This window comes from Phasianus colchicus, chromosome 23 (genome assembly GCF_987193195.1).
Source record: "Phasianus colchicus chromosome 23, bPhaCol1.hap1.1, whole genome shotgun sequence".
Classification (NCBI taxonomy): domain Eukaryota; kingdom Metazoa; phylum Chordata; class Aves; order Galliformes; family Phasianidae; genus Phasianus; species Phasianus colchicus.
Window position 1 is genome coordinate 850,478 of NC_143458.1, and position 24,947 is coordinate 875,424.

General features: G+C 45.4%; 1 protein-coding gene and 1 long non-coding RNA gene across 16 annotated transcripts; one reads left to right on the plus strand and one right to left on the minus strand.

Moving 5' to 3' along the window:
* Positions 1-1,839: 1,839 nt before the first annotated feature.
* Positions 1,840-16,237, plus strand: LOC116233225 (uncharacterized). Of its 15 annotated transcripts, XR_016459571.1 has the most exons (10): positions 1,840-2,185; positions 2,849-3,072; positions 3,982-4,095; positions 4,944-5,240; positions 8,224-8,425; positions 8,920-9,524; positions 10,069-10,997; positions 14,744-14,807; positions 14,877-14,982; positions 16,055-16,237. It is a non-coding gene; the product is annotated as an uncharacterized LOC116233225 (long non-coding RNA). The 15 variants fall into 15 exon arrangements; XR_016459574.1 differs by lacking the exon at positions 14,744-14,807 and having other exon boundaries at positions 14,866-14,982; XR_016459579.1 differs by lacking the exons at positions 14,744-14,807; positions 14,877-14,982; positions 16,055-16,237 and having other exon boundaries at positions 10,069-10,485; positions 10,623-10,682; positions 10,874-14,077.
* A 4,109-nt stretch (positions 16,238-20,346) lies between these two features.
* On the minus strand, positions 20,347-23,090 carry LOC116233222 (olfactory receptor 10A7-like). Its single transcript, XM_031599995.2, has 2 exons — positions 22,611-23,090; positions 20,347-22,178 (listed from the first exon to the last, which is right to left on the minus strand). The coding sequence occupies exons 1-2, from the start codon at positions 22,653-22,655 to the stop codon at positions 21,150-21,152; spliced, it is 1,074 nt and encodes a 357-aa protein (XP_031455855.2). The 5' UTR covers positions 22,656-23,090; the 3' UTR covers positions 20,347-21,149.
* Between the last annotated feature and the right edge of the window lie 1,857 nt (positions 23,091-24,947).

Consider the following 24,947-nt stretch of genomic DNA (forward strand, 5'->3'; position numbering starts at 1 on the left):
TGCCTCTTCAACAAATCAATCAGAGTCTTATCACAAGAAATACCTCAGGAAGCAAGCTTTGAGCCAAAAAACAAAGAAGGATTCTCACAACCAGAGACTTCTCAGTGCTCCTGGACTCCTAGTGGGAGCTTACAGATCTTTCCAGGGGCCCACGTGATCAACCTGGGGACTCTCTGGATGCCCCAGTACCACTCTGGGATAACTCCAGACTCTTCTGGATGAGTCTGGAACCCCCTGGATGCCCCCAGACCTCTCTAGGACTTCTCCTGCAGATCCTTTTGCATGATTCCAATGGGGGATAAGGGGGGTTCAGCAGGGGGTGGGAGGGGGAGAAATGAGCTAGTGAGGCTTCTGTGGGGTGGAAAGGAGGTCTGGGGATGGAGGGAGGGGTGGAAGGGGGAAACTGGAGAGTTGTGTGGAGCTTCTGTGGGGTGTAAAGGGGGTCTGGGAGGAGAGAGTGCTAGTTGGGGGTGGGGGCTAAAGAGGAGAGGCAGACCATGTCAGTGGAAAGGGGGTCTGGGGGTGGAGGGAGGGGTGAGATGGGAGAACTGGGCGTCCTGGGGGGGCTTCTATGGGACATAAAGGGGGTCCAGCTGGGGGAAATTGGGGGTCAAAATAGGGGAACGGACTCCAGAGGGCAGGGAGGAGGGCATGGGGGTACAGGGGACTGTAGGGGTCAGAAAATGGGGTCAGAATCAGGGGGAGTAAGGGAAGACAGGGGACCCTGGGGGTGCAAATTGAGGGGACTGGGGAATGGTAGGAGATTCTATTATGTGAATGGGGGAATTGGAGCGGGGGTACTTGAGGGGACAGGGAATTCTGAGGGTCAGATAGAAGGGACGGGGGAGGGGGATGAATCTAAGGGAGAAAATGGGAAGACTTGGGGGGGTCAGGGGAGAGAATGGGGACACAACGGATCAGTGAGAGACAGACATGGAACCCTGGGGGTCAGAATAGGGAACAGGGGCAGACAGTGACGGAGGAACTGAGGGGACGGGTGGAAGAGGACTCCAGCGATGAGAATGGGGGAAGTGGAGGCGGGGAACGGGGGGGGAGAGCGTAAGGCCAGGGGTCAGACTGAGGAACTCCGGAGGTTGTGGGCGACCCGCGGAGGGGGGAGTGGGGGGAAGGCAGTGAAACACCGTGGGGGGGGGGGGAGGAAGGGCGGGGGGCACAGGGCACCTCCCGCCGCCGAGCAGAGGCCCTGAGCAGCAGAGGACCCACGGGGCCAAGACAGGACGGCCCCGGTGCCCCCGCCGCCCCCGAACACCCACTCGTAGAAGCTGAGGCGGCGCTCGGAGACCCGGGGCTGCGCCGCGGCGCTGGAACAGCGCGGGGCCCCCCTCCACTTCCGCATGGCCGCGTCCGCGGGTCGCGGCGTGATGACGTCACTCAGCGGGGACGGCGCGTCGCTCGAGCAATGGCCGCGCCGGGGCGCTGTTGCTATGGAGACGCCACCGCGCATGCGCTGTCGCCGCGGGGACGTCTTCCCGCGCCGCAAGGAGGGAGGGCGCGCTGTCGCTGTGGCAGCGCGGCCTGCACGCACGGCCTGAAGCCCGAGTGGGGCTCGAGGGGCAGCGGGGGGCGAAGAAGGGTGGGGGTGGAACGGAGAGCCCTCAGGGATCTCCTGGGGAGGTGGGGGAGCGACTGGGGGAGGGCAGAGCTCCGGGGATGGCGGCTGTGAGTGGGGCTGTGGGGTGGGACATCCGCAGGGAGATGCAGCCAAACAGGGGGATGTGGGCAGAGCATGGAGGTGTGGGAAAAGGAAGACGGGCATCTGGACAACAGCATGAGAGCCAGGCTGGTAGGGAGGGAGGGAGGGAGGGAGGGAGGGGAGGGAAATGGAAAAGGGGGCAAGGGAAAAGAAGGAAAGGAAAGGAAGAAGGAGAGAGGGGAAGAGAGGCAGAAGGGAAGAAGAAAAGGGAAAAAGTCCAGAGCTTGGCCTGGGTGGTATTGCAATGTAGAAGGGCTTCAGGTATCTTGTTAGGTGCACAAGAAGGAGTTCATGCAGCAGTAAATGATATTGTTGTGTTCATGTAGGTCAGAGTGGTAGAATTGAAGCAGATGGAGATAAGATATGGCACCAAAGTGAAATACTGCACAACATAAGACGATGTGAGCTGAAACCAGCGTGACTTCCTGGCTTCCCAAATTGCACTGGTTAAAGAAGTTATTTGTGGGGATGGTGTGTGTAATTGCTGTATGTATGCATCCTTCCTTGTAGCGTGATTGGACTTTGGAGATGTATCTCTAAGTATGAAAGGTCAAAAGGTGGTGAGGATTAGGATGTGAACATCGTAATCCTCAACGGAAAAGGGGGGATTGATGTGGGTTGCTCTGTTCAGCAGTAGGGATTAGCACATCAGTTTAAGAACCAGCGTATGAGTTTAGCAAAAGGAATCCATGAGTGATCGTTCTCAAACTTTCAGCTTTAGTGGGAGAACAGCTTCGTTCCTCCTCAATAACTTTGCATGGGGACACAAATGAATACTTCTGCCTTCTGCCTCCATGATTGTGCCTCACGAGAAGCACCGGAGTCCCAGTAGAATACTTTTAGCTTTTGCCTTTAAAACGCGCGAGGACATTTTCCTCGGGTCCCACATACACTGCTAGGAAAAAGTGGCTCACTATGGCCTTATCAGCCGCTCCGCTCGGCAGCCAGTAACGTCTGAGTGCGAAAACACAATGCGCTGATGGAACTGCATGTTAAGCTCTGCAAATTGCCACAGCGCTGCGTTCCTGCCAGGGCTGCTGTCTGTGTGCACAGGGATAGGATTAGGAAAGCCAAGGCACAGGTGGAGCTGAACTTGGTGTGGGATGTGAAGAATAACAAGAAGGGGTTCTACAGGTACACAGGCAGAAGACAGGCCAAGGAGAGCGTTCCCCCTCTGATAAATGAGGACAGAGAACTGGCTTCCTCAGACATGGAAAAAGCTGAGCTGAGGTGCTCAATAAGTGTCTTGCCTCGGTCTTCATTGGTGGTCAGGCTCCTCCCCATGCCTGCCAGGACCTGAAGAGAGGAAAGTGGGACTAAAGAAGGCTTCTCTGAGAGCTGCCGCTGCACATGCAGAGGTGAGTCCTTGGTGAACACAGACATGGCTCTTGTTCTTCTCAGCGCCTCTGTCTGTCAGAAGTGAAAGAGATTGCAAAGTCCCAAGGGAAATGGTGTCCTGTTACTACACTCACTTTGTTTCTTTCCAGTCCTCACACCTTCTACGCTCCTCTTCTGCGGTTCCTTCTTCACTGTCCTCTCTCCTCTTTCTTCATGTGCTCTCCTCTTTTACTGTTCTCTTTATAGCACTTTCTACTCTTCTTTACTATTCTTCTTTACTGCTCTTTTCGTTTTCTGCTCTTCTGTACTCACTTCTGCTCTTCTCATTTGCCACTTTCCTCTCTTACTGTCTCTTGACTTCTGCCAGACTTCCTTTCTCGCTTTTCCTCTTCAGCTTCTCTCCACTTCTGCTTTTGTCTTCTCTGTATACACTCTGTATACGCTAATACCTCTTTTGCTTTTCTCCTTGTCTGCTTGTTTTTCTTACCTACATCCTTTTTCTTCTTCTCTGCTCTTCTTTCTTGTCTATTTTCTTTCTGCTCTTATCCTTCTCAGCATCTCTTACCTTTATTCTCTCCGCTACTGCTCATCTCTTTTGCTGTCTTGCCTGTATCCTACTGTGCTTTTCATCTTCTGCGCTTCTTCCTTACCGGTATCCTTAGTTTATCCTCTCTTCTGCTCTTTTTCTCTTCTTCTCCGTGTCCAATGTCTGCATCACAACTCTGTCAGAATTAGTTTTGGGGTGGAAAAAGGTACCAAGGTACATAGGTTTGTACAGTAGAACCTCTTACACTTTGCCTGAAAGGTGATCCAAAGGAGCCCTCAGGAACCAAGACCACAAAGGAGCTGCTTTTGAATGGAGAATTTTCCAGAGTTCCTTCCAGTCGTTGCTCAGAGGAACTGAGTTTTTTATCCTTGTATCTCTGCAGAAAAGCAGGGTGGAGGGAACATATATGGTGAGGTGCTCAGGTGAAATTGCCCTCCTTGCACCAACAGCCCATTTGTGTCCATGTGATGCACGGTGAAGAGAAGCCTGCTGTTCTGTGAGTAAGCCTGCCAGAAGGGAGTAATGGTTCTGGCCTTTTTGGCAAGTCTCTGAGGAGAGGTGGGGTGCGGAAGGGGATGGGGAAGAGATGAGGGGCAATTTGTGCGCATCGTGTGCCCACGGAGCAGGTATTACCTACAAAGAGCTAGGAACCCTTCACTGCATCCTGGACTTGTTTACTTTCCTTGTTTGAGCGTGATGGTTTTGTAGGTACTTAGTGCATTTTAAGTAACTGTCAACTCTGCTGAGACAGCAGGTGTCCTAGAGAGAGCCTCGCTGTACCCTTTTTGTTCGGGCTGTTTTATTCCCTCCTGAGATTAAAAGGGACTGTGGTCTTGCTTAGCAAAGGGAAGCGTGTGCATGCTTCCAAAGCAAAGGCAGGTAGGTGCATGCTTGCCTAGCAAAGGCAGGTAGAGGCATGTGATGCAAAGGCAGATGGTTGCTTGTGAAGCCGTGTCAGGTGGTGTGTGCACTTTAGTGCTGGTGGGTCAGAGTTGAAGATGCCTGAGCTGTGTGACAGTTCTGAGAGTGCGATGGAGAGCTCATGGCCAAGGAAGAAGCCTATGGTCCTAGCCCCCTGGGGAGAGAGTGAGATCACTAAAGGGAGGGAGGATTCTTAGAGTCTGAGGGGTCTAGAAAGGGAGCTGAAAGGTTTGGGGCTCCCTTGCTGTGCTCTGCGCAGGCTATGGCAGTGCTGGGGTTTATTTTGGAGTCAGTCTGAAAACAAAATGAGACAGGGGGGTTTTCTGTGCAGTTTGAAGCCCTGCAACTCTGCTGCCGGGGCTGCAGCCCAGGGTAGGCACCCTGTCCCCACAACTGCTGACCACGTTCTTTCCTTCTCTGCAGTGACCACAACCAGTCCTAAGAAGACACTTTACATCATGTCGGACACCAGAGTGTCTGCGCTGACCATGTCTGTGATGAGTGAGGCTACCTCAGTCCCTCTCAAACTGCCAGGCATCCAACCTTCCTCCTCCGCCAGCTCTCCTCCTAGCCCTGTCACCTTTGCCACCTCCCCATGTTGTATCGTGCCTTGGAGATCTGTGGTACTGGGGCAGGCCTGAACTCCCCTCCCTGACAGCAGACACGTTTCTGAAATCTCTGCTCATTTCCTCATCCTGCTGGCTCATTCTGTATTTACAGGTTTGTGTCCTTTACTTTTCTTGGTTAATTTAGGACTGGTTTAAAGCAGCTATATTTGCTATTGCCTTTGTCTGCAGTTACCCTTGTGGGTGATGGTGATGGGATATACCCTTTTGGGTTAGGTTTTTATGGAAGGGGAAATGGTGGAATCACCATCCCCAGAGGTGTTCAATGAGTGTTTAGGTGTTGTACCGAGGGATGTGATTTAGTGGGAAATGTTGGACTTAGATGGTCTCAGATGTTGTTTCCAACCGTGGTGATCCTATGATCCTAAGGTTTACACTTCTGGATTGTAATGAAGTGTTAGTGTTTAGTGCTAGAGCTAAGTGCTGAGGGTAACCCTTTGGGGTTAGGGTTTCATGTTACTGTTTTCTGTTAGGTTTAAAGGTTAAGGCTTCACACTTGATGTTAGTGATGGTGGGGGTGTGCCCACCTGGTTGGGGGTTTATGGCTTGTCCTTTTTGTTAGGGACAACAGCAGCACTTTTGAGATGGGAATGAGGGTTAAGCGTTAGCATTTTGGATTAGGGTTGAGGAGTATCTTTTGGGGTGAGTGTTAAGGATTAGCCTTTTAGGTGAAGGTAAAAGGTTAAGGGTTGTCCTGTGGGGTTAATGCTAAGGGATGCTGGAGTGTAAATGCTGAGCCATGGCTTGAAACCTGATTTTTCACCTGGTAGAAAGGCAGGGCCAACCCAGAGCATGCAATGTTCCAGAATGACAGAAGGGCTGGAGCCAGGATCTACCCCTTCCCAGCCCTCATTGAAGGGTTGGCAGTGTAGGCAAGAGGATCTCTCTGGAGATCCCTGCCTACCTGAATCCTTCTGAAGATAAGCAGCTTCTTGCCTTGATTTCTGTGCCCACGGCTGTTGCCTTTGAGCAAATCCTCCCTTGCTGCAGCCTTGGACCTTGCTCCTCTGCTGTCATGGCATGAGGCCTGGCCTCATGGGGCGCAACCCTGCTGACTGATAGATGTGTTGGTTTGGTTGGGGGTGGATGCCGTAGCTAATGGCAAAACCATTTCCTTAGTGCAACTAAGGAGGTAAGTGAGAAAACAAGAGAGTCTTGAGAGGAAAGAGTGACTGATGGCAGCGCTGTACTGGAAGCTATAGTGGAAGCAATAGAGAGGCTGACAGTGGCTGTTGGTGGCAGTAGAGCGATCCGAGTCTGTGTCTAAATGGTTCTTAGAGCTGTGTCTATTCCTTGCAGAGGCCAAACAGTGTGGAGGTACTTGTACTCACAGTTGTTTGACTTAGGAATGAAGTGTTTCTCAGCTCATGCACCTGATAGCGTTGTGTTTGCTTGTGCAGCTTTGCTTTGTGCATTGTAGAGCTGTCTGACAGATGTGGATTAATTTGCCACTCACTCAGCAGGAATGAGACTAGTAATACTTTCTGTAAATGCATTTCAGTTGAAAAAATGAGTTTGTTTTGGCTGTAGAAATTGTGTATTGGAGGGATTTTGGTGGATGTGGGCTAACAGGACAAGGATTCTATTGGCAACTGCTTTCTGTGACATGGAAAGGCTGTACTTTATTTTAGGGATGGAGCATGGGATTCTATTGACTCTTATTGAGAAAGGGGGAAATGGAAAGCCTCTGTGGGTAAGAATGTTTTGTGAGCTGTAGTTTGGGTACTTTCATCTAAATAGGACTGTGTGAAAGGGTGTGTGTGATGGAGGAGGGAGAAAAGTGCCTCGTGTTGACTGTAAGGAAGGCATAATGTTAGAGCAGTGGAAAGGCAAATTTAAGAAACTGTGCTTGAAAACTTGAAGGTAGTGGCTGGCTGTGCTAAAATCTTCTTCCAAAGAGTTGCTCTTCAAGTATTTCCTGCTTTCTCTCTGCGAGAAACTGACTCCAGTGGCCTTCCACTGCAGCATGGCCATGTGGAAAGGCTGGGGAAGAAGACAGAGCTGGAGAAAGCACCAAAGAGAGGTACAGATACACAACAGGCATCTGGACTTGATGCACTGTCTTTCTGCCCAGGCTTTCTGTTTGTTCATTGCTGGGACAGTTCTCTGCAGTTTGCATCCCAGCTTTCTCCCAAGTCCTGGCTGCACAAAAATGCAAGCATTCAGAGGAAAAGGAAAAAGCAGAGGAGTGGGCTTCTGAGAAAAGAGTTGAGGGGGAGCGTGAGGAGCTTGAGTCAGAGTTTCAGAAAAGTGGTGCTTTCACTTAGGATTGCTCTGAGATTTCCTTGCCCTGGGTTATGATTGAGTGTAGCTATTGGTTTCTTGGTTCCTGTGTATGCATTGTTGGTAGACAGATTAGTGTGTGGAAAACACAGCTGAGAATCCGGGACATGGTAATGTACCAAATGGACTGAACTACTGGAAGGATTGTGGGAATGAGAAGAGAACCTGGATTTCTCTTGCACAGCAAGCCTGTATCAGCTGTGTCTCCTTTCACTGAGCTGAACGCATGGTGTGTGTGAAGCCTTCTGATGGGAAACCCACGGTCCCACAAAGTGGGTGTGGAAACAAAATGGAGCTGAGGTGCTTCTGTGTGCTGAGTCATACTGCTGAGGACAGAGAGGAGCCCCAGCTGAAAAAGCAGCTTTAGTAAGAATAGTGGTGAAAGTAGGAGTGGGTATGGAAGGTTTAGACTGCTCTTGGAGGAAAGGTGAAAGTTTCAAATGTTCTGCAGATTCAGTATGCCTTGGTGTGCCACATCTGCCTGCCCTGTCAGCACTATGTCAGGCTTTTTTTCCTTTCCTTTTTAAGGTAGGAAAAACAGTTTCTGGCTAGGAGAAGAAGAAATGCAACAATCATCCCTGCATTGCTCCCTGGGCAATGGGTGCTGATGAGCAGTCCTTGAATTAGAATAATGTATTGTCATTTGATCTGTCTTTCCATTCCTTCAGCAACTGGAGTGTTGATGTAGCTGCACGTATCTCCTGTTTTGTCCTTCTGCTTTGTGTAAAAGAATAGTATAGTATGCAATCTCTGTGTGAAATTTTCTTAAAGTATTTTACTTTATTTGCCCCTAGGAAGCAATGGCTTGGAAATGATGGCAGTGTCACCCAGCAGCCCACACAGTGACCCGATGTCTCATTGCTTGCGTCTGTTAAAAACCACCACGATGAGAAAAGAACGTTTGCATGGATTCTATGCTGACTGTGTCAGTACAGCCCTTAGGAGTGGTGTGGACATGGCATGGAAGGGAGAAGGGAGTTCCCTTCTGATGGGAAAGTGAGTGTTGACATCCCGTGTGTTGGTCCCCCATGCCCACCCCATGCCCCACGCACTTCTGAATGAGCAGCACAGCTTTTGTGTCATTCAGCCACCTGTGGCAGAGCAGATCAGGCTTTCTGCAGGCATCAGCAATCATCCCATTGCTTTCTGCCTTATAAGGAGTTGAAAACCTTTTCATTTTGGAATCCTACTTCCAAGCTTAACCACCTCCAGTGAAGCAGATGTCATTTTTCTTGTATCCTTCAATTCTGAGTCCATATTCTCCCAAAAGCAAAAGAGTTTGGAGGTAACCACCAATAGTTAAGTGAGCGATTTCAGTATTTATTTCTGATCGTGACAATTACTTCAGTTTAGAGGTCACAGTTAATGCACTGTGCCTGTTTTAATTCTGACCAAGGTTGTAGTTGTAGCTGACTTCCCAAGGCTGCAATACGTGGTGGTGACACAGCCGTGTTCTTCTGCATTTGCATTAATCCCACGTTTCCTTGCAGGTCAGCTTGTGCTGGAAGTGGACGGTATCAGAGTGTGAGTGAAGGTCAGTGCAGGAGCAGCTGTTGATGGGAGTCCAGGCTAATGAACTCTGGAGCATCTCCCAGTACGGTACCGGAGGAGGCAGGAATGATGTTAAGGAGCTCCTCAGCAGGAAGGTGGCTCATCCAAATGCTTGCTGACAGTTTGAAAGCCCAGACCCTTCCAGCCTCCACCTCAGAGGCAACATCTCCTTTGTCCGATCATGCAGCACCTGAGCAAGAGGGTGACCTGAGCTGCTTACACAAGAGTCATCTTAACTTCTTTGTTATTTTACTTCAGATAACTCCATTGGGTGACCCTGCTGTTGGTTTCTTAAAATTTGGATGTAGGAGATGACCGCTCCCTTTACGTCTGATGGAGGCCCAGAAGTGATGTGGGCACTCACAGAGGTCACAACTGTTGCTGGGGTGGGAGCGTTTGTCCCACAGCTGGTGAGCAGAGCTGGTGCTGCACGCAGAGACTGGGCTCTGGGCCTTCCTTGAGAGAGATCGCCCTGTGAGAACCCGTCAGAAGCACTGCTGCAGCATGTGCATGAGCTGGGCACAGCTCAGGCTGAGCAGGCCGAGTGGGTGAACTGGGTTTGGTGCTGGGTGGTTGCTGGGAGGTGTCTCAGATGAAAAGCTGGGCTGGGGTGGGCCTGCTGTGTCAGCCCTTGTCCCAGCTGGTGGTGAGAGCAGGGTGGAGGCTGATGGGTGCTGCCCACTGTCACTGCTGCTCTTACCATGTGGCACAGCAGTACTCTGGTGTGTGAGCTGGGAGGGAGAAGGACAGCCATTGTGCCTGGCTAAGGCAGAGCTGAGGTCTGTTGAACACGTGGATCGTACCAGTGCAGCTATTGCGGCTGCAGTAGGGGTGGAAGACAAAGGGAGTTTTCTTCGTGACAGCAACACCAGCCACTTGGTTCAAGGTGTATAAATGTTGAGGAGATGGAGAACACTTGCTGTCAGAAATCATGGCAGCTGTACAGAATCTAGAGGTATTTTGGGGATGGTTCTTGTAACCAGTTGATTTTAAGACACTGTCCTACTCAAGAGTCTAAAGTGCATGATAGAAGAAAGCTGGAAAAATGCTTCTCCTTACTCTTTATCACTTGCAGATTCTTTCTTTAGGGATTCTTTCCAAAAGGAGATTTTGGGGATTGAGGCAGTTGAAGAAAGAGTGAAGCCAGGGGGCAGTCCCTGTGGAGAGGACCCCAGGAACTGAGCTTCCCCACCACTGTCTCAATGAGAAGACAGACGCAGTTCCCATTCCTGCTCTGCGTATGGAAAAGTATGGCTGGATTTATTTGTTTGGGTTTTCTTCCTTTCTCTCATTTTGAAGGGGAAAAGCTGGAGCAGGGGGAGCACTACTGGTCCTTTGTTACCTCCATAACCGGTTGGATTCTGCATGTGCTGCAACAGGACAGCATTGCCAGGCTCCTTAAGCTGCTGGGGCAGGGTGGGAGCAAAGAGCGTGAACTGCCCTCCTGCCAGCTGCACCTAGTTATGGTTTGCCGGGTCCCTGCTGCCCTGAATTTCACCTGAAAGGTTTGTTCTAGCTGCTTGCAGTAGTAAAATTTAGGGAAGAAATGGAAGTCAAGAGCTAAGGCTCTGCACAATAACTTTGCGTGGATTGAACTATGGCACCTGAAGACTGTTTCCTGAATAATGCTGGCATTTTGCAGGTGTGTTGGTTTAACCCACTGAACTGATGTCTGTGAGCGCCCGTCTTCTCCACCTGAACAGTAAGAAAGCTGGGATATGCCCAGAAATTGCAGCAGTTGCTGTGAATACTCTCCCAAATGTTTGTTTCCTTTAGTGGTAGCTAATGACTCAGCACTGTGATATCCTGTCTCTGGCACGATCTGGAACGCTGCATCTCTTTGCAAATGTTGGGTGCCCATTTCCATGGACCCTCCTTTCTTTCTCTCCTCAGAAGCAGCACAGTGCAGTTCCCTGCGTTAGGGAGCAGCAGCCAGCAGGCTGCCAGAATGCCAGCTGGGCCTTGCAGCGTGCAAAGGGACATGTTGGGGATGGACCATCCTTAGCACCACCCAAAAGTGAGTCTCTTCAGTCCTCTGTCATGAAGTATGGAAGAATGCATTTTAAGTATTACTTCTGAGCGGGTGCAGGACTGTAGGGATGTCAGGTAACCATGGTGGAAGCATTGGGGAGGCCGACAGCGGCAGCTGATGGCAGCAGTGTGACAGAAGGCCGTGTATAAGTGGTGGTGCTCAGAGCTGAGTGCATTCCTGAGAAAGGCACTCTTGACTTTATGGCATTTTCTTTCACCTAGTGATATGTAGAAAGTTAGTGAAGAAAGGAACAACAAGAACAAAAATACCCTACTTCAAGGGCAACTGCATTTGGATATTTACAGCATGCTAGAGTGTTATGTGAGAACCAAGAACTCTGTGACCTGTAGGATGCAGTGTCTTCTGAGATATTATTGGAGGACTTTGTGGATGGAGACATGTTTAGCTCACTCTGCATCATCTGCACTGCCTAAGGAAGTTACAGTGCAGTAAGAAAACCATGCTCTCTGAAAGCACAGTTTCCCATTGAGAAGAATTATTTGGCTGACCACCTTGGGGTCAAACTATAAAGCGGATTACAGGGCAAGTACAAGGGGCGAGACAAAAACGCCTAAGGCATGGTTTATTACTTCTCAAAGTAGAAATTAAGAAAGGGTTAGCTGAACTTCTCCCTAGAAATGCCTGTTAGTTTTGCTGGAATCCTTAGTGACTAATTCAGACAGACATCTGTGCTGCAAATGTCTGTAACTGTATGGATAAAGTTTATGATCTGCACGTCCTGTAAAGCTATAGCTACATTGTCTTTGATTTTTACTTAACAGATTGCAATTTCTTACCTATGCTATATGAATTGCAAAGCTTGCCTACAAGCTGGATCATCCAGCAGCTTTCACACTCTCCCTTTGTGGAAATGTAATCAACTCATTCAATGGTGGGATCATGAATGAGTCCAATGAGAAGGCAGCATCAACAGTGAAAGTTTGACTATAAACTGAAATAATGAATTACCATGGTTGAAGCTGAACCAGTAGTCCAGTAATAGCTCTATGAAGTCTCAACACCTACCAGATACTTTCTAATGAATTTAAAAGATTCTTAATGATAACTTCATAGTGCATGAGTTGGTTCCTTTACACAGGTTGGTTCTTCCTTAACTTATTCCATACAGGTTTTAGTATCGCTCTAGGGATTTTTTTGATAGAAAAGGACTTCTTGAAGGTTATCATTATGTATGCTTTTACATAATGTACAGTGTGGATTTGTTCCTAAGAAAATTGCATGAACAAAAAGAGGAACAAATAAACTTTCATTTATTTCTTTCAATTTTTTTTTTTTTTAAATATGTATTTGCTGACCAACTTCCACACGGAGCTTTTGATCTCCTTGTTACAGCATGTAGATCATGGGATTAGTCAAGGGAAGACAACCGTATGGAAAAGAAAGTTTTCCCAATGGAAACCTTTTCCATTGGGACAGCCTCAGAGGGTAGGACATATATGTAGACAGCTGAGCCAAGCATGACAAAAACTACGATGATGTGGGAAATGCAGGTGGAGGTTATTTTGTTCTTTGTTTTGGTGTGTCTGGAGCTTCAGCAAGAGGATTATGTAGGAGATGAGGAGAAGTGAAAAGCACATGACAATGACAACTCCATTGTTGAGGAACATCAGAAGTTCCGCCATGTAAGGTTAGCACAGGCCAAGTTCGCCAATTGACGCACATCACAGACAAAGTCGTCCAGGACGTTGGGGCCACAGAAGGGGAGCTTGATGGTGAGAGCCAATAGAATGATGCCATGAATGAAGACACTGCCCCACGAAGCTCCAGCCAGGGCACAGCATACAGTCCTGTTCACAAGCATGGTGTAGTGGAGAGGTTTGCAAATAGCAACATAACGGTCATAGGCTATGGCCAAGAGCAGGAAAGCTGCTGCTGCTCCCAGGAAGTGAAGAAACAAAGGCTGGGTCAATCAGGCCTTGTAGGAGTTGATCTTAGGATTTGAGAAAAAGTCAGCCAGCATTTTGGGTGGGGTCACAGGACAGTAGCAGATATCCAAGAATGCCAGATTAGCCAGGAAAAAATGCATGGGTGATCCCAGCTGGGAATCCCCCTGAATTGTGAGAATGATAAGGATGTTGCTTGGGAGAATTATGATGTAGAACAGGAGGAAGAAGAAGAAGGGAATTGACTGGACTTTGTGGGATTGAGACAATCCTAGCAGAATAAACTCTCTAACTACAGTTTTCATGCTCCATTTTGACTCTTGCAAGCCCTGAAAAACAGACAGCAATAAACACACAATGCCAATATGCTGCAATATTTAAGCAACTTGGGCTACGCTTAGGCTACTGAAAATGCACATCCTGTGACCGTTACCTGGTTTTATGGATCTCTTCATAGTGAAATTCTTGAAAACTAGTCACTTAGATTCCCACTAACTTGAGAACTATACTGGTTTTTTTAACAGAAAGTAAACATGTCATCAGATGTTCTCCCTGGCAACTGGCACCTGGATTAAATTTAAGTTGTAAAGCATCAGTCCAGTCTCCTGTAGTTAATCTTTGTGGTTTATAGTGTAACTATCTTGTTCTGAAATAGTGAAACATACAGCCTCTCCAAATGAGCAAAGTAGACCCTTCCAAGGTACAGTACATTTCGTTCTAATGTAGACAGCCAAACAAAGCTAGATGAATTGCAGTCTAAAGTTACTCAAACCTAAAATTGCATCCACTGATTATAAAAGGAAACTAATTACAGACCACTCACATCTGAAGGAAGATTGCAGTTGAACAATTTTAAATCCTTGTAGTTAGTGATGTCAGTATAGACATCCCAAGGAATGGCTAATTTCATCCCAAATTTTCTCTGGAATGCATCAGTTGAAGTATGTTCTGAAATAACCTGTTTTCTCCAGTTGTCTTTCGAGGGAGATAAACATGCCTAGATTACATGCAGACTTCCACTTTTCCCCAAAGAAATCCCATAGCAGTGTCTAATTTTCCAAAGAAGTCATCAGAACACTGGAAACAGGAAAAAAAATCAATTATTACATATCTCAACAACCAAGAATCAACAATATGACAGCCATAGAAAACAAATTAGTATTTCTCATGGAGCACATCAAATAATTTCATTTTCATACATTTTGAATTAAACTGGATTTTGATTCATCACCATTTTTAGAAAGTAAAATTTATTTTAAAAGTCCTTCCATTGATCTAAATCCTTTCATTCGTCCCAATTCTTTTTCTTCTTTTGAGGCAGGAGAAAGGAACATGAGTTTTTACTTTCTTTACTTCAACATCTTTTTTCCTTTTTGCTGCAAATATGTTAAGTTTGTATGAATGACTATGTCTGCTTGTTAATGCATTAGGATTCTGGGCAGCAATGTTGAACGTACTGAAAATGCTAAGATAGATATTCAGGAGTAGATATTCAGACCTTTAAAAGTCTTTAATGTAAAAAAGGTTTAGTTTACTTCCCTTACTAGTAAGAGATGAAGTTGGTCTTGACAGTGGAAATTAAAATTTTCTCATTGTGCCTTGAAATACACAAAAAATCTTCATATTCTTTATTTAATCATTGAATAATTAAGGATGAGAAAGACTGCTAAGATCGCCTAGTCCAACCGTCAACCTATCACATCCATGGCCTCCATCTCCCCACATTACTTCATTTCTTACATGGACAGTTGAAGGGCTCATTGTACTTCAAGTGTATATAAATTAGTCCTTGTTGTCCAATATCTAATTTCTCTAATTTCCTTGCAGTACTTAAGAGGAGACTGTAAACAGGAGGGCGACCAATTTTCTTCACATAATAAAAGAATCACAGGTTTGTAGAGGTTGGAAGCGGCCTCTGGTTGGTCTAATCTTGCCTCTTACTAAAACAGGTACCCTATAGCTCTTTGCACAGGAAAGCAACTGGATGGGTTTGAATATCTCCAGAGGAGGAGGCTCCACCCCATCTCTGGGCAGCCTGTTCCAGTGTCATTCTCACAGTAAGGAAGGTATGGAAATTCCCATGTTCCAGTTTGTGCACATTACCTCTTGTCCTGTCACTGTATGTCACAGAAAAGAGCCCAATTCCATCTGACTCCTGCACTTTAGATATCTACAAACAGTGCTGAGATGTCCTCTCAGCCCTCTCTTCCCCAGACCGAACAGCCCCAGGGCTCTCAGCCTTGCCTCAAACAGGAGATGCTCCAGGCCCTTCGTCATCTTTGTGGCCCTCTGCTGCAGTCTTTCTAGGAGATCTTTGTCTTTTTTGAGCTGGGGAGTGCAGAACTGAACACAGTGCTCCAGATGTGGTTTCACTGGGGCAGAGCAGAGGGGGAGGATTATCTCCCTCAAACTGCTCTGTGCAATGCACCCCAGGATACCGTTGGCCTTGGCCACCAGGGCACACTGCTGCTCATGGCCAACCTGTGGCCACCAGGACACTCAGGTTTTCTCTGCAGAGCTCCTCTCCAACAGGTCAGTCCCCACGATATAATGATGAACGCAGTTTTTTCTCCCTGTGTGTAGGACTCCACTTGCTCATGGTGAAGCTCATCAGTTTGGATGGGGCCCTGGGCAGCCCTGGGCTGGATGCCAACCAGCCTTGAACACTGGGGTTGGAACTGGATGTTCCTTACAATTCCTTCCAACCCACGCCATTCTCTGGTCCTATGCTTCTATAATTCTCACTTGCCTGCAGATGCATGTCCATGGGCATCTGGAATGAAGTTTCTCTTTGCCTCACTTTCACTTCCCTCTCAGTGATTCGATCAGCTTCAGAGCTAACCTAGTACCCCATCCCATCCCGTGACGGGAAGATTCCTACAGGAATCTACCTCTGCACACTGCTATACCTGACCCTACACATGCAGTGAATGCAGTAATAATGCTCTCCCCTCACTTCTGCTTGGCTATAGAGACTTCTGTGGTTGCACTCGGCTTCCATGACTTCACATCTCTACCATCTGGGTTGCTCAGCCTGAACCACTACAGAAGGAATTGTGCTATTTCCTCTTTGCTCTGTCCTGTAACACCACATCAGAAAGGTGGTAAATATTTTCCAATTTTTCTCATACTTCCCAGGTGCTATTAATCTACTTGTGTCAAGATCCTCTCCTCAGTTCAGCTGCAGATTGTGGTTCGCATGGTCTCCTTTCCAGTTACTCTGAACTCAAGTCAGTTTCATCTTCTGACTTCACCCTATTTCCCCTGCTGCATTTTTGTCTTCTCTACTGGAAATAAATTTACCAGGAAATCCACGTTATGCACTTCCTTTTTCTATTTTCAGATCCTTAAATTATCCACTACAAAACAGATGGTTTAGCAGGAGAATAACAACATATGAGTGTGATGAATCAAAGCTGTCTCTCTAGAGTTAGTTTGGAGAGCTTGGGTTTTTTTTGTTTGTTAATTTTTTAATTATTTTTTGTTTGGGTGTTGTTTTGCCTTTTTTTCTTTCTGTTTTTTTTTTGTTTGTTTGTTTGTTTGTTTGTTTGTTTTTGGTGTGTGTGTTGGGGGGTGGCATGTATCATATAATTTATAATGCTAGCCAACTTAGTAAAGATGTCTGAGATACCCTGGGCCATCCCAGTGACACTGCAATATTTAACTAGTTAACACTTCTCTAGCTCAGACCTTCAACTGTATCTTTGTCTTTCAGCAGATGCAATGCACCTATAATCTCTGAATCTGTTCCCTGGTTCTGAATGGCATTCCTGACCCTACATGACTATGTAACTACTACAAAAACAAATTTCATCTGCCAATAGGAGATGACTAAACCTCTGCTGCATATGTTAACAACTACCTCAGAGGGCAACAGACCACTATTCAGGGCAATACCAAAGCATACCTGTGGATGTGAGGTAGGATTCTGAGCTTTTAACCCTGTAACCTGTACAATTTGATCATGGGCATCAAAGAACATGCTTTGATCAAAGAAAAGTCATTGTCTCATTAATGTTCTGGCAGTCTAACCAGAATTCAGCTATCACTCCTCACTTGTCGAAGCTCAGTAATACTAACACTCACTATCTTCTGTTTGAGATCATTACACATAAACTCAGTAGAAATAAGTACGTGTTCCTTTTCCTGGTTACCACCCTTCTTGTCATTCACTCTTCAGTCAAGGTTTCTCCTCCTGAGGTAAAATGTGCCCTCCACACCTGATGTCCTGTGAAGGGAAAAGAACAACATAGCCTGAGGTGCTTTTCTTCTTCATTCATTCTGAGTTCACTCAGGTTTATTCTCACTGGCATCAGTGCTCCCTGACTCACGTACGAATGACAGACAGCTGAGACCTGAACCCCTCTAATCCTCGCAACTCTTATCGACCTCCTCAGTGCTTCCCCAGTACCAACAGCTCTCCAGCTGCCAAACTCCCAGCTTCACACCCTAACTACTTCTGAAGCCAACCCCAGCTTTAATATCCTACAAACATATGCCATCAGCTTCAATATATACCTCCCTTTCAGGAGCTTTGCTGGTAGTCCATCATCCTGGTCTGAAGTCTTCTCTCTCCTCCTCTCCCACACACTCATGTATTTAGTAGTGCTGTGCATGGACCAGAGGTTAAACTCTGTTAGGTTCTGGACCCACTCATGGCCATCTGTCTCCCTGTCTGCAAGTCAGCACAGAGTACCTAGGGCCTGGGCTGTCTCACTCATCACCTGCTGACAGGGAGGAAAAATTGTGCAGCAGAGGATGGAGATTTGGTTTCATTGTACTCTTCTTTGTCTCTTTAAGGGACAGCTGGGACTGCAGGTGTTTGGTTCCAAAGGTGATGGCCGTATAATTAACACAGCAGTGTGAACTATGATGCCCATGGGTCTTATTAACAGTCATAAGGTGTTTGTTTACAATTATTCATTAGTATATATTAATTATTTATTTTATCTTAAATTATTCCTGTACCAGTTGTTGCATTAATAAGCAAAAATATTTGTTAGAAAATAAATCCCCATGCATTCCAGCCTGTCTCTCCCACCCAGGGGGGTGGTGGAGTCACCGTCCCTGGAGGAGTCCCAGAAGCATGGAGATGTGACATGGAGGGACATTGTCAGTGGGCAGAATTGGTGGTAGCTGGACGGTTGGACTTGTGGAGTACTTAAATTCTTTTCCAACCTTAATGATGCTATGGTTCTATGATTCTAACTGGTGTAATGTTCTTTCTAATCACTCTCAGTGGTCGCCCCTTGGAGTTGGGCTGCCATTGGGATGGAGGTGTGTTTTGGCATTTATCCTGATTATAATAAGAAAGATTTTCCCACAGAAATCTCAGTAAGTCACTTCCTGTACTTACTCCACACCAGGTGCAATGCAGAAGTCCCCCTACAGCCAATAATTTATGCTTCTGGTATGCAAATGAGCTCCCAAACTCTGACTTTGAGGGGATGCAATTACACACCTTTTTCTTCAGGAGGTTCCATGGTTGTTGTCCTCACAGCGATGCCTCTGAATCAATATGTGGCTCTCCATATATCTTTGCAGTACCCAAGCATCTTGAATCACAGAAATTACAGCTTCAGCTGGTTGCAGGAGTGTGGGTAGGGGCATTGTTCATTCTAATGTGCAGGTAACACTGTCATTCATTTGTCATCCTGTGGACCAAACTTCCCAGACAGTTTTTACTGTGATGTCACATGGGTGATCAAACTGGCCAGTATGGATATTCATGCAGCTGAATTGTTCGTGGAGTCCAAGAATGGTCTGCTTACAGTCCTCATCTCATTGCCCTGATTGTGTTGTAAGCTGTCACCTTGATCAAAATCAAGGCACGTATCATAGAGGGGATGCACAAAACCTTTTCCACATATGAAGCCCAGGTTGCAGAGGTGAGCATCCGTTTTGCACCTGGCATCTTTCTCTGCACACAGCTGTTCAAAAAGCTTGTGGTAGACAAAGCCATGTTGTCTCTGAACAGCCACCCCCAGTGCCAAATCCCATCGTCTACACAGTGAGGAACACAGAGATGAAGAATTCCAAAAGAGATTTCTCAGTAACATCTTTTTCAAAATGAGCAATTGAAAGCTGTCACTCCTCTGTTAGATAGCTGTTCTCTGTTACAGAGATATGTAAAAACAAAACTAACTGTCAACTTAATAATTGACTCTAGGGAAAAAAAAAAAATGAAATTGGAAACAACATGGAGCTGAGATAACAATGCTGCCTCAGAGTAATAACAGCTTTAGAAACAAAACAGCTGCTGACCAAACAATGAACCTGCATTTAAAAGAAAACTGACAGTAACAAAACCAATAAAAGCATCCCGTGTTCATTTTAGTAGTTCACTTTACTAAGGTTTCTAATTAGAAACTCTGAGTTTCTAATTTTCAGTAATTCTAGAGAATTTATGTATGGATGTTTCAGTTTTGTTTGTGGGTTTGGTTGTTTTTATTTTAGTTTATGCAAATATATTCCAACAAAGAGGTGATAAAGGTTTGGTGGAGAATTATTAAGGTATCAGGATATTGCGTTAAGCATCTGGAGACCTAGGCAGCCTATATGTCGGGGTTAAACTGACAGGCAGCTCAGCACCACACTACCTGTGCATTCCTGCCCTGCCACAGTAGGATGGAGGAGGGAGTTGGGAAAGAAAAGTAAAACTTGTGGGTAGAGATAAAGAGAGTGTATTAGGAAAATAAAAATGGGGAGAAAAAAAGAGTACACAAAACAAGTGACACACAAGGCAATCTCTCAGTACCAGCAGACAGAAGCCCAGCCAGTCCCTAAGAACTGCACTCCCCCTGGCTAACTTCCCCCAGTTTCATTGTTCAGCAAGACATCTCCTAGCGCAGAATTTCCTTCAGTTTAGCTATCTGTCCTGGTTCTGCCCCTTTCCATGTTCCCGAGCACTCTCAGTCTTCTCTCCAGCAGAGCAGTCTGAGAAGCCAAAATGTTGATTTGGTTCCCTTGTCATATATCAGCCCTAATTTTCACCATGTGAAGGTTAAGTTTCCTAGTAGCCCAAGTAGACTGGTAAAACCCGTCTTTGGTCTCCTGGGAAACTTTGTATTTTTCAGAGGTGTCACTAGAAGGAATGGCTTCAGCAAAATTTTTCTCAAGAAAGGAACTCTTGAGACCCAAGCACAGATGTGCAGAACCTTCTCTTAAGTTTAATAATGGGATGTGGGCGATGTTTTCCAAAGCACTGCCTGGCACCAAAGTGAACAGTGAACAAACCAACTATAAACACCTCTAAGAGGGAAGCAGATGACCACAGCGCAGACTTAATAGCAAGTGTTAGTAAATGTTAGTAAAACTGTTAAAGAAATGTTCACAAAAGAAAGTAAATGCTTTCAGCATCTACAGGAATTTACTACAAGAAGGTTTCCACTTACTAATCCAAAGAGTCTTTGCTAATTACGGGTATTAAATGCAGTCAGCTTCACTTTTCTTTTTCTTTGTTTGTTAGCTTTGTTTTGTTGGTTGTTGTTGAAAACTTTTTTAGCTCTCCTGGTTCTCTGAATTGAAATATAAATAATAATGATTTCCAGAGAGAAAGAAATGACAGAGAAACATTCACGCGGAATTTACATCATGGAGTCATGGTACTTTAGATCTGAAAGAAAGGCTGAGAGATGCAAAATACTAATTATTCTGTCTCAGGTCCCAAGATACCTTCCTGGTGACTGTGCTATATGAAATGCTTAAGTCTTTCTGGAATCAAGGAATGAGCATCAGTTCCTCTGCCTTGTTAGAGCACTTCTGGTATGAGGAAAGGCTGAGGGAGCTGAGCTTGTTCAGCCTGGAGAAAAGAAGGCTGTGGGGAGGCTGGATTCTTTCAGTACATACAGAGAGCTTACAAACAAGATAAGGACCAAGTTTTCACACAGTAAAATAACATTTCTTAAGTGAGAGTGTCAGCTGAATCTCCTGCAATGAAAGCAAGACCTTCAGACCCAAGTGCCCAAATAAGCTGTGGCATTGAGGTGATTTTGACTGGCATTGAGGTGATTTTGACTGGTTTGATCTAAAGGAAATGTCTAGTATACATTTCTTCCTCACAAGGAAGAATGAGAAACTAAAATTTTAAATGACTTACTACTGAAGGCAAGAATAAAGACAAAACATTCACATCTATAAAACACCTGTTTTTTTTAGTGAGCTAGCAACCTTACACAATGACCTATGCCAGAAATAGCATTTTAAAGCTCCACATTCATGTACAATAAAAGATTTATTTCTTCCTCGGGTCAGCTATAGTTTTAATTAGTACTCCTTTCACTTCTTTATTCCTCAGGCTGTAAATCAGGGGATTTAGTGCTGGAATTATAGCTGTGTATATGAGAGAAAAAAATGTCTTAATGTCTTGAGAGTAATTGACTTTGGGCCGTAAGTAAATCAAGCTCCCACTGCCATAATAAAGAGTTACAACAATAAGATGTGAAGAACAGGTGGAGAAGGTCTTGCGCCTGCCCTCTGCAGAAGAAATCTTCAGGATGTTGGAGATGATGCAGGCATAAGATACCAGAATGAGACAAAATGGTGCAAAGATGACCAGCACTGCGGTGGTAAGTGTCTGCTTTTCATACAAGGAGGTGTCAGTGCAGGAGAGCATAATGAGTGGAGGAATGTCACAGAAGAAGTAGTTAATCTTGTTGGGTCCACAGAACCGCAAGGTGAACACCCAAGCTGTCTGCACCACGGATACCACATTACCAGTGCAGCATGACAGCAGGACTAGGGAAAGCCTGGCTTTGTTGTTCATGATGATGGCATATCTAAGGGGGTTGCATATGGCCACATAGCGGTCATAGGCCATAGCTGCCAAAATGTAGCATTCGGTGGCCCCCAAGAAAATGACAAAGTAGAGCTGTGTGGCACAGCCCACGTAGGAAATTCTCCTGCCCTCTGACAGGAAGCTTACCAACATCTTGGGAACGACAGTGGATGCTATGGAAATATCCAGGAAGGACAGGACCCGGAGGAAGAAGTACATGGGCATGTGGAGGGTAGGATGCGCTGTGACCAGGAAGATGAGAAGGTTCCCAGCGAGGGTGAAGGTATGAATCAAACTGAATGAGAAGAACAGCCAGTTCTGCTGCTCTGGGTGGCTGGACAATCCAGAGAGGACAAATTCTGTCAGAAGAGTATGGTTTTCTAGTTCTGGTCCTTCTGCTGTCTTCATGTGGGAGGAATCAACTGGATGGAGCACCGGAGGGCCGGTCAGACCAGAGTGCTTCAGTGCAGCTGGCAACCAAAACATCTACAGTCCAAAGAAAGCAAGAGAATTTTACTACACTGGGGAGAAGTTCAAAAATGCCTGCTTGCACTCTGCAATGATCTAATTTTCCCTGCTGAGAGGATTGGTAGTATGAACAGTCTTCTTCTAAGATATTTTTTTATTGGTTTTGAAAAACTCATATGCAAAAGTGAAGGAATCCCAAACTCTAGGATGCTTTGGCTCATATTCACAGCCTTCCCCAACTGCCAGTGGGACGCAAAGACTTCAAGACACCAAACTGCAGGGAATGCACACCCAAATAGAACAAAATTAATACACAACTAAGCAAAGCCTGGTAACCTCTATGTACTGTCTATTGTAGGATAATTAGGAGAAAATATAAAGAGAGCACACTAGTAAAGTGTAAAGGATGAAGCTCAGTTGTCTGCTTAATCAGTCACACTGGCTCATTACCTTGAATGAGTGCCTCCGTATGTGCAATGCAGATGGATTATTCATGCAGCACTGTGGCACTTATGGTAAGTCGATGTTTTCTTACTGCCCTCAATGGGAAATGGATGCACAAAAGATAGAAGAAATCTACCACAGAGGAGAAAATGGTCATTAATTCTGTGTTCTCCAGGCTCAAACTCTGTTACCTACAGGGAGAACACTCCACCAGAATGCAGTAGTGAATCTCAAGGCACAAAATGTTCTTTGGTAGTAGAAAGGTATCCTTGTATCATGGAAATGTGGTAGTATAGTACAATTTTCTCATACACACAGGGATCCAGTACAACAAACCACAGCACATACAGGACAAATCATCAAAGCAAGAACAATGCACACAACTCTATTATGAGCTTATCATTTGTTCTACTTACTTAATCCCAGGCTCTCACATTCAATACCTTTTCTCGCAGTATTCTGAACACTCTTGGGAAAGGACTTCAGGATATGTCCATTTCTTTTCTCCTTGACGTGAAAACAAAAAAAAAAAAGAAAAAACAAAACAAAGCAAGTGATTGCACAGTGCAAAAGCTTAGAGTTGCTTGTTAATTGTTTCCACTTACCTGAGCTCTCTTTTGCAGAGATGTTGCAGTCAGTTCCATTATTAGACTCCTCTTGAATGCACTGTGGGATTTTTCTGTTCTCATGTCAGAAATTTCCGCTAGAGAGACAGTAGCACACCTGGTGATGTGGTGAATCAGACCACAGATATTCCAGGTTTTTTCACTGAGATGCAGTCAGTTAATCAGTAGGGCTTCAGCTTCTCTACTCTGTTGGCTTCTATAACTTAACACCAATTTTTAGCCACCGGGTTTTCTGACATGAACAGGGAAGCAAGTAAGTGAGAGATGGAGCCATCGATGATTTTAGGCTTCAAAAGAAGAAACAAAAGCAAAAACAAAAAAATCTGGCATCTTCAGGATAGTAAATAACCTTCAAATTCAAAAAGAACTCTTGTCTAACCATACACTGAAAACTCCTATTTCCACACCCAGCTATGATGGATCTTCTGATCACTTTTCTTATTATCATTAAGATGGAGAAGGATATTACAAAAACACAGTGAATGGAAAACATCATTGTATACCATTCATATCAATCAGTTGAGCCTTGTTCCTTGATCTCATGTAAAGACACAGGAGGCAATATTTCAGCCTCTCCGTATGGATAAAACTATGTGCCACTGAAGCACTGCTTTAAACAGACTTCCAGATTTGGAGCTCCTGCTATTACGTAGATATGTTAAAAGCAAATAAAGAAACAACAACAACCAAAAAAAACACTACCTGATAAGTTTTGAAGATATCTGCTTTCAGCTTAAGAATAATGATCTTTGATTTCCAGAGACAGTCAGTGCCTCACAGATACCTGAAACTTCTGTAAGAAAATCAGATCAATTCTTGTGATAAAGCAGTTGATGGGCACTTCTATAAAGTCTATAAAGTGCAAGCGAAAGATCTTGATTTATTTTCCCTGGAAATAAGATGAATCTCATGCTCCTTGGGGCCCATCAGATGGAGACATGGATCAACGGTGTTCTAGTGATATGGGACTTCTCTGGTAATAAACGTTCTTTTCATCAGAAAGTAGATGTGACACAAATAGAAGGCAAAAACCCGCATTTCTTTTTTTCTTCTAAGCTCCAGAAGTAAACAAGAGCTGGAAGTTAACCTGCTTTGGCTCTTATTTCCTGTTCTTTGCTCTTCAGATCGTCTGTGGCAACCCAAATCCCAGAACTGCTTTTGTTCTGACTATAGGAACCTTAATGATTTGTTACCTCCAGTCCCATTCCTCTGGGTTTTTACATGAGACTGATCAGTTTGCTGGGGCAGTCCTAAAATACACATCTGTGTTTGACCAGGAGATCTAAAATATTTTTTTTCAGTGAGGAGATTAACAGACTCCTGTGTATGATTTTATTTATCTTCAATAAGATTTAAGGAAAGTCCAGGAAAGTCCAATCGTTTTTACTCCTTAGAGCCACTTGACTTGTTTTTCAGCAACACTGGCAGAGCGTTCAGAGTTTTTTATAGGACTAGTCTGCCTGCACACAGAAGTCTGGATGGGATTCTGAAGTTTAATTCAAGTTTGCCCTGATCTGAAAAGAAAGTCTGTCCTTGCTTGCAAACGTATCTGCTAGGGTCAGCAATCTAGCTCCTAAGAGGTTTTCTACCACAGTTTTGTTGATGTTTCTTACTAGTTGGGTCATATGAGAACTTGATATGATAATCCATGCTGTAAAGGAATTCAGGAGATCTTTTAGGACAACCTCTTACTCAATTCAGAGTCAGTTATGAGGTC